The sequence below is a fragment of the Pelophylax lessonae genome (assembly GCF_965119305.1).
Source record: "Pelophylax lessonae genome assembly, chromosome: 2".
Taxonomy (NCBI): Eukaryota; Metazoa; Chordata; class Amphibia; order Anura; family Ranidae; genus Pelophylax; species Pelophylax lessonae.
Window position 1 is genome coordinate 735,840,540 of NC_138769.1, and position 9,916 is coordinate 735,850,455.

Sequence of the window (9,916 nt, forward strand, 5' to 3'; positions counted from 1 at the left end):
AGTAATAGCATGCAATGCCAAGCTGCAGTTTCCAAAGCAAGCAAAGTCCTTTCTTGTATTAGGAGAGGAATGGACTCCATAGAGAGAGATATAATTTTGCCCCTCTACAAATCATTAGTAAGACCTCATCTGGAATATGCAGTTTAGTTTTGGGCACCAGTTCTCCAAAATAAATATCAGGGAACTGGAGAAAGTGCAGAGACGGGCAACCAAACTGATAAGAGGCATGGAGGAGCTCAGCTGAACTGAATTTATTCTCTCTTGAGAAGAGGAGATTAAGGGGTGATATGATCACCATGTATAAATACATAAGTGGTCCTTATAGGGAACTTGGTGTTGAGTTGTTCACTTTAAGGTCATCACAGAGGACAAGGAGGCACTCTTTACGTCTAGAGGAAAAGAGATTTCATCTCCAAATACGGAAAGCTGTGAAAATGTGGAATAGACTCCCTCCAGAGGTGGTTCTGGCCAGCTCACTACATTGCTTTAAAAAGTCCTGGATTCTTTCCTGGGTGTACATAATATAACTGGGTTCTAATATTTATAGGTAAAGTTGATCCAGGGAATATCCGATTGCCTCTCGGGGGATCAGGAAGGAATTTTTTTCCCCTGCTGTAGCAAATTGGATCATGCTTTGCTGGGGTTTTTTCACCTTCCTCTGGATCAACTGCGGGTATAGGATTGGAACTGGAATGTTACTTGCCTGCTCTGCCACTTTAGAATGGTCATAGTTCTACATAATTGCATTACAGTTGCAAAGATTCTCACTATCTGATGTGGCCAATAAGGGCGATTAAGCTTATTAGAGCCCCGCAAGTACATCAGCTGTTTCACAATGAAAGTCACTCCCATTTAGATTCCCTTTGCCCATTGACATAACCCAATAGCTGTTTCTTCAGAGCATCAAAAGGTGGAAATCTGCAACAAAATTTGGTATAGTGGTAATAAACTTGTGTTTTTTTTTTTTTTTTACTTGACATGCAAGCTTATAATAGACTTACCTGTAGGTATAGTGAATCACTCTTAAACATGTGCCGTTAAGGAGATATTCACATCAGCCTCTGCAGAATATGTCACTGCGCATGCGCAGTGCGCTCTGCATTCAGGGCAAACAATGTGTCGTCAATGTAGAGAGCACTGTGCCGAGATCTTGACTTCCGTGCACATGCACGGGAGGGACATCAGCTCGGCCCAGCTATTCAAAAGAAGGGAGACCAGGCGAAGATAGAAGCACCTTCAGTGGTGACAGCTCCGCACTGGAGGAATCCATTCAAAAAGGTAAGTAAAGCTATTAGGAATACCATACTAGCACATTATGGCATTAACCTGCAGGGGGGGGGGCTTTTTTTTTTTTTTTTTTAAACTGAGTTTACTTCTGCTTTACAATCCCTGCAATGTACTTGGATCACCCAGAGGATGTTTTGTTTTTTCTCAACAAAAGTGGAGTTAATCTTTAAGCCCTTACCGTTACCTTGCCAGATTATTGTGCTCCACACAAATTCCTGCCTGCCATTCTCTGATACCTTTCTTGTTACTTGTTACTGACCCCGGCTTGTGACCCCAACATTGATACTGATCCTGCCATGTGACTCCAAAGCCGAGTCTGTGCCTTGTGATCTGGACAAATTGATTCCTCTTTCACTCAGAACTGTGCCTATCCTGAAGTTTATGGCCTTTGGTCTCCACTCCCTATAGGCACGTTCCTAAGAACAGACGTAAATTAATCAACCAGGCTTAAGTGGTAGGTGTAAGCATAGTGTAAATTAAACCAGAGCTTCAGCGCCAGGAAACCAGTGTGGACCTATGTTCACTCGCATTGCACAGATACTCGTTATTCTAAACGAAAGGGCAACGGTAGATATAACATTCTGGTTCACCATGAAAGTGCGCATAGCAATCAGCGTGCACACTTGGCACCCAGTAGCCTTTTTAAACTGGTCTGTCACTATGACAAGTTCCTACATGGTCCTCAGCTGGATCCTGTGGCATGATCCATTGCACTTGCTTACCTGTGTATGATCTGGCTTTTCCCTAGACTTTGCCTCAACCCCTGATCCAGCCTTGTTCATCGGATTACCTGACCTGGGCATGTTGACTAGACTTGTCTTTGCCTGCTCATTCTGTTCTGCTTTGCCTTGGCTGTTACTGACCTTGGCCTGCCTCCTGTACTTGCTCTGTCTGCCGATTTGGTCCCTTGCTGTCTGGCTATGACTGTCTTGTTCTGCCTTCTGCCCTGGTGCCAAGCTTCTTCAGCATTCCTGTCCAAAGAAGTGAACCTACCAGCTCTACCCACCTAAAGAGTGTGTGGGCGGTGTCTACCTTTGCCCATGCACATTGGGTACTTTTGGCTGAGTGAGCACGCTCATCAATGCCTGAGACTAGGTGGGGTTGTGTTCATGAGCAAGCAACGTTATGTTGGCTACCTAACTTAGAGATGAGCCGTACACCGTGTGCAGCTGTATGACCTACAGAGTCCCTCTGTAAATGTACTGTCCCGTGTCACTACACACCTTTCAGTTAACTGTTGTATTTAGGAGTGATATTCCCTCTCCACTAGTCCAGAGTACCTCTGCCACCTCACTCCCAGTGAAAGAATTGGGTCCTGCCGAGCACCTGCATGGACTTCAGGCATGCTCTAGTTAACCCTCCACACACTCTGTACAATGCAGCTAGGTCATGGATCTATGTAACGTGGGTTTGGTACCGTACTTGGGGAACTGACCACTGGGGATGGAGTCACTGACCCCCCCTCCACCCCCCCTTGCTACCGGAGAACCCTGCATCAGCGCCAGGTACCACACTTCATAACGGGCTGCTGTGTTCTTTGCACTAGTAGTCACCGATTACCCATAGCAACTGCTTCCCTCCTCTGACTTTTCTTACTGAGTTAACCTTCCGTAGTGGCCTTTCTTCCTGCCCCTTAGTGCTTTGCAGGCCTTGTTCTTCAGATAACATGACATTCACAATGCATCCCTTTGAATAACTTCAGACCAGGCTCAAAACATTTAAAAGCTTTACTTAAGGTGCTTAAAAGACTTCACAATAACATGAGGCATAAATAATTACCCTATCTAGCCTCCTCTAGTTGCCCAGGTTTACCTTGTCACAAGCGTGGGTCCATATATGGCATTACTCATAGAACGGCAGTGGTCTAGCAGTCAAGTGTTCTGAGGTAGGTTCTTTTAGTGAACCCAGTCCATGGCTACAGGCAGGGCTGTCTTTAACACAGGACAAAAGGGGCAGCTGCCCCGGGTCTATTCATTGTTGTGGGGCCCAAAGCAGCTGCCCCTTGAGCCCCCAAATAGTTGATAAGTGGATTTAAGAGTGCCCAAGAAAATTTTTGCCCAGGGTCCAATCAATATTAAAGACGGCCCTGGCTACAGGCATGAATCAGAGCGCCAGCAGGGGCTACCAGACCTCTCCAGCCCAAACCTTCTCCCTTTTTATAGCACACTGGGGTGGGAAGGCAGGACCTAAAAAAAAACCCAGGAAAGGAGGCTAGAAAAGTTAACCCCTTCCCCACCTGGGAAGTTTACTTAAAGTGTTACTAAACATATAGTTACATAGTTAGTGAGGTTGAAAAAAGACATCAGTCCATCCAGTTCAACCTATGATGTGTGTGTGTGTTTGCTGTTAACCGTACATTGTATACCCCTGTATGTTGTACATTGTATACCCCTGTATGTTGTGGTCTTTAAGGTGCCCATCTAATAGTTTTTGAAACTATCGATGCTCCCTGCTGATACGACTGCTTGTGGAAGAGAATTTCACATCCTTACTGCTCTGACAGTAAAGAACCCCTTACATATTTTAAGGTTAAACCGCCTTTCCTCTAGTTTTAGTGAGTGGCCACGTGTCTTATTGTATCTCCTTTCTCTGAATAGTTTGTTCCTTATGCTAGGGTCATCAGTACAGTATTTGTACATTGATATCATATCCCCCCTCATCGTCTCTTCTCCAGAGAGAACAAGTTCAGTGCTTGTAGTCTTTCCTTATAGCCAATGCCCTCCATTCCCCTAATTATTTTTGTTGCCCTTCTCTGGACTTTCTCCAGTTCCAGCACATCCTTCCTGAGGACCGGTGCCCAGAACTGGACAGCATACTCCAGATGTGGCCGGACCAGAGTCTTATAGAGCGGGAGAATAATCTCTTTATTTCTGGAGTGAATCCCCTTTTTTTTTTTATGCATCCCAGTATTCTGTTGGCTTTGCTAAACCCCCAACAGTAAAATCAGTCTCTATATGCAGTAAAGCATGCTTATGATACTCACTGTGGAACCTAAAAGGTTAATCCTCCACATTGTGTAAAAAGGCTGTTTGATCGTGTCTTCTATGACCCTCCCCTTTTATTACTGTCCCCAATCCAGCTGCTGCTAGAACAGAGCCTTGGGGGCACTCTGCACATGCTCAGTTTGGTGTATTGCTAGAGTTGTTTTTTTTATTTTTTGGGAGCGTGCATGTGATCAGCACAGGGTCAATTAGTACTGTCCAGATACAAAGTTAGGGGTCATGCAGCTTTATAGGACAGTCAGAGGAGAATGAAAACTCCTCTTACAAGCTTTAACCAGTGCTTGGCTGGACACTGATAGAAGTCACAAAACTGCTACATACTGCCGATGAGAAAAAGGTATTTATCAGTTTAAATTGGCTAAGATAATTGCATTTCCATGTTCGGTGGGAGACCAGATATAGTGAATGCAGGGTCCTGGGTTTAGTAGTTCTTTAACTTACCTGGCAGTATTCCCGAGTGTGGCTTGGGGTTAATTTTCAGTACCAAAAGTGGTAACCCCCGAGCCACACTCGGGATTACCCCAGAATCACACTCACCTTCCCTGCGATCCCCCGCCGTCCTCCAGCAACCCTCACACTCTCTCCCCACTCTGTGCTCTGCAGATACCAGCACTTGCCTTCCGGTTCCCTTCCCTGTGAGCGTTGCGACGCAGGGGGTGGAACCGGCGGCAAATTCAAAAAAATAAATACACCAAATGAGATGATAAAAAGCTGTGATCCTAACGGATTACACTGTATCATCCCATTTCACCACAGGATTTTACCTGGTGACTTTTCCAGTGCCCTGCCTGTGCTTTTCCAGTTCTTTGTGCCCGGAAAATAGAGAATGACCATGGCGTCCAAAAAGCGTTTTTTGCGCAAAATCGCTTTTAGGCGAACTGGAAAACAGCGATAGCGAAACTGAGTTACTTGAAGAACTGAGCGATAGCGATTGGTGGAAAAATTCATCATCAGGTACGGAAAGTGAGGACAGCGACGATTCTGATGTCTCTTTCTGGCACATCGCTTGTGGAATTTTGGAAGAATATCAAATGATTCCTCAGAATTTCCAACGGAGCGATGTGCCAGAAAGAGACATCAGAATCGTCGCTATTGTCCCTTTCCGTACCTGATGACGAATTTTCCCACCAATTGCTATCGCTCAGTTCTTCAAGTAACTCCGTTTCGCTGTCGCTGTTTTCCAGTTCGTCTAAAAGTGCTTTTGCGAAAAAAGAACGCTTTTTAAACGCCATGGTCGTTCTCTATTTTCCAGGCACAAAGAACTGGAAAAGCACAGGCAGGGCACTGGAAAAGTCACCAGGTGAAATCCTGTGGTGAAATGGGATGATACAGTGTAATCCGTTAGGATCACAGCCTTGTATCTTCTCATTTGGTGTATTTACATTTTTGAAATTGCCGCCAGTTCCACCCCCCTGCGTCGCAACTCTCGCAGGGAAGGGAACCGAAAGACAGGTGCCGGCATCGGCCGAGCCCAAAGCAGGAGGACAGCGGGAGAGGTGAGTTTTAAAATATAAAACAACAGATTTCCATGCAAAACAATGTACCACTTTAAGCACAGAAATCCTGACATAATCAGACCGCCAGGGAGGTTAACTAGCTTAAAACAGAGCCCAACTTGTAGTCAACCTGCCTACAGGTGGACATCACCAGACAGCTACTCTGGCACTCGTGCCACTCTGTCTCCACCTTCAGGAATGTTGGGCAGGAGGTGCAAGAGAGGCCTCCACAACGTTCCAGTCTTCACCAGATACGGGATACATAGGAAGTAGCTTTTTCACCAGACAGTGACTCCTCCTCAGGTGGGTCCCAGTCACAGATCTACCCGGATTGCTGTTGTCACAGAAGAGAGGGGAATCTTTTTGCAATGGGAGACATGCCCAAATTCTCTTCAGCTTGCCATACATGGTTAGTTTTTTTTTTTCTGGCTGAATAACAAAAAACAAACAAAACAGATTCCTCAACCACACAATGAGGAGGATGAAAGAACCCCCCATGCTAGGACTTTATGTATTGGCAGAAGCACTCACTGCTGTCAGAATACACCGCTCAGTTTTTCCTGTCCCTTCGACAGACATCAGTCAAAGATCAACTTCTCTCAAAGCAGAGATGGCCACACACTGATTAAAATTCCTCCAGTCCCTACTGAACCAGCTGAATTCCAATCAGTGTATAGACAGCTTTACTTGGAGCCCTCAAGCTTGGCTGCGGAAGCTTGGCAAAATGTGGCTTGACCACTAACCAGAGAGGCAGGAGTTATTCATGTATTAGCTGGGGATCTAAAAATAAAGAAAAGACTTTAGGAACCCAGATAATTTAATTTTTGATGCAAAAAAATTACATGTGCAATCAACGTTTCATAAGCAGAAAAAAAAAAAAAAAAGAGAAGAATCATTTAAGAAAGCACAGTTCAGTCATTGGTGCTTGTCCAAAAAAGTATCTCAAAAAGGTAAAAATATTCCATGGCTTCCTAGGTGTGTGCCTGATGGACATAAGCACTAAACTCATTGCATCATCCATTACATTCCTATTTTCTCAAGAATCGTAGCAAGTTGCTTTTCAAACCATCATTATACCTTTCCACTAGATTGTTGAATGACATGGGGTGTGAAACTACCTGGAAACCCCAAAATCTTCAGAGCTGCTACCCCTTTACTACCCCCTTCTCCTAGAGTTTCCTCTCTGCAGTACAGGATGAAGAGGGCGAACCCTCTGGTGCCATATACGCGTTGTCCAATTCAGAACACAATTTATTTCCACTGTGAACCTTGAGGTGTCTGATAAGATGTGTCTTCTGTATGAAAGTTTTATCACATTCAGAACATTGAAACGGCTTCTCTCCGGTGTGAAGCTTCTCGTGTCTGGTAAGATGTGACTTCTGTGCAAAAGCTTTGCCACATTCAGAACAATAAAAAGGCTTCTCTACATATGGTTTTCCTCCAGCGTGAACCTTTTTATGTCTGAGAAGACCTGACATCTCTATAAAAGCTTTACCACATTCAGAACATTGAAAGGGTTTCTCTCTCCTGTGAATCATCCGGTGTTTGACAAGGTTTGACCTCCTTGCAAAAGCTTTGCCACATTCAGAACATTGATACGGCCTCTCTCCAGTGTGAACCCTCTCGTGATTGACAAGATCAGACTTAATTTTAAAAGCTTTATCACATTCACAACACCGATACGGCTTCTCTCCAGTGTGTGTCCTCTCATGTATTATAAGCTCTGCCTTCCCTGTAAAAGCTCTGTCACATTCAGAACACTTGTATGGCTTCTCTCCAGTGTGAATCCTCTCATGCATGATAAGGTTTCCCTTCAATGTAAAAGCTTTGCCACATTTCAAACAGCAAAATGGCTTCACCCCAGTGTGGACCCGCTCATGTCTGAGAAGCATAGATTTTACCCTAAAAGCTTTGTTACATTCAGAACACTGATATGGCTTCTCTCCAGTGTGAACCCTCTGGTGCATAATAAGGTTTGACTTCTCTCTAAAAGGTTTGTTACATTCAGAACACCGATAGGGCTTCTCTCCAGTGTGAAGTCTTTGGTGTGTGATGAAGTTTGATTTCCATGAAAAAGCTTTGTTGCACTCAGAACACTGATACGGCTTCTCTTTAGTATGGACCCTCCGGTGTAGGATAAACTGTGACTTTGCTGTAAAAGTTTTGTCACATTCTGAACAATAATAAGGCTTTTTTAGATGGTGAGCCTTCTGGTGCGCAATAAGAGCCGACTTCCATGCAAAAGCTTTGCCGCAGTCAGAACACTGATGGAGGTTCTCACCAGTGTGAACCATCTGGTGCGTAATAAGACGCGCCTTTTGTGTAAAGGCTTTATCACATTTTGTGCATGGATATGGCTTCTCTCCAGTGTGAGCCCTCTGGTGTCTGATAAGCTGTGACCTTGTTTTGAAAGCCATGTCACATTCAGAACATTGAAACGAGTTTGTGTGAAGCATCTGATGTCTGCGAAGATCTGACTTCCTTAAAAAAGCTTTGTCACATTCTGAACACTGAAATGGTTTGGCTCCAGTGTGGGCTATCTTATGACTGGTAAGCTGTGCATTTGATGTAAAAGCTTTGCCACATTCGGAACATTGAAATGGCTTTTCCCCTGTATGACCCCTCTCGTGTGTGATAAGATTTGCCTTTGTTGAGAAAGCTTTCCCACATCTGGAACACTGAAATGGCTTCTCTCCTGTATGAACCCTCTCGTGTGTGATAAGTTTTGACTTTACTGAGAAAGCTTTGCCACATTTCGTACAAAAATACCTCTTCACTTTAGTGTGAACAATCTCGGGTCCGAGGTTTGGTTGAATTGCAAAGGCTATGATGCATTCAGAAGACAGATATGGCTTCTCTTCTATGTGTTCCATCTCGTATTTAGTTATGTCTGTTAGGTATAGTTTTTTGCATGGAAAGGTATAGTTTCTCTCTTGTGTGACTCCTCTCTTATGTTAGACTTAAAGTCGTTCACTTCCAAAACCCTGAAATGACTTTTCTTCTGATTTCTATGGAGGCTGGATCTATGTTGAAGAATATCCAAAACAATCAAGTAATTTAGAACACTGATATGGCTTGTGTCCAGCGGGAATCGTCCAGTAAAGACTTTCAGCCTCTCAGAACACCCATAACGGCTTGTCACCAGGGTGACTCGATTGTGACAATGAAGACCAGGGCAATTCAGTTGGGATGATGAAGACCAACGTGACCAAAAATTTAGTTCATCAATCCACCTGTACAGCGAAAAAAGAAATTAAAATTGTGTAAATCTGACTATAGTAAAGTTGCTTTCTCTTTCATTTCACATTCATTATTACATTTAAAAATAGTATGCGATATTCATGTTTAAATGTTTGTATTTTTTTGTAGAGAGCTCTCTACTATTTCCATTATTTCCTTTGGTTGGTATAGTTTAACTCTTAATTCTTTAGTTCCATTCAGACCATTGGGCTGTATTTTCAGCACAGATAAACTGCACAATAAATCAGAAGCAGTGCGTTTAGCATTGTACAGCAGCCTTTTATCTAATAATGTTTTTTTTTTTTTTAAGTTTACAGATCATTGTTATAGACATGTAGCACAGTGGCTAAGTGGTTAGCACTTTTTCCTAGCAGCACTGGGGGGGGGGGGGGTCGCCGGTTTGAATCCAACCTCAGCACTACCTGCCTAGAGTTTGCATGTTTTCCCGATGCCTGCATGGATTTCCTCCCACATTATTATTATTATTATTATACAGGATTTATATAGCGCTGACAGTTTGCACAGCGCTTTACAGTGTGAGGGAAGACAATACAGTTAAAGTACAATTCAATACAGGAGGAGTCAGAGGGCCCTGCTCGTTAGAGCTTACAATCTAGAAGGGAGGGTCAAGTGAAACAAAAGGCAGTAACCGAGGGGGATGGGCAGATGGATAAAATGTAGGTAGAGTTGTTAGGTGTGGGTAGGATAGGCTTCACTGAAGAGGAGGGTTTTCAGAGATTGCCTAAAAGCTAATAGAGTAGGAGATAATCGGACAGATAAGGGTAAGGAGTTCCATAGGATTGGAGAGGCTCTGGTAAAGTCATGGAGGCAAGCATGGGAGGAGGTGACAAGGGAGCTAGAGAGCAGGAGGTTTTGAGAGGAACGAAGAGA

At 43.9% G+C, this 9,916-nt stretch overlaps 1 protein-coding gene across 1 annotated transcript in view; it reads right to left on the minus strand.

The window, feature by feature from the left end:
- The window catches only part of LOC309547170 (uncharacterized protein), a 121,971-nt gene extending 113,209 nt beyond the window's left edge, over positions 1-8,762 (minus strand). Inside the window, exon 1 of the mRNA XM_082246958.1 lies at positions 6,863-8,762. Within this exon, the coding sequence (XP_082103084.1) occupies positions 6,955-8,658 (1,704 nt within the window). The 5' untranslated portion in view covers positions 8,659-8,762 and the 3' untranslated portion in view covers positions 6,863-6,954. The remainder of the gene's footprint in view (positions 1-6,862) is intronic.
- Between the last annotated feature and the right edge of the window lie 1,154 nt (positions 8,763-9,916).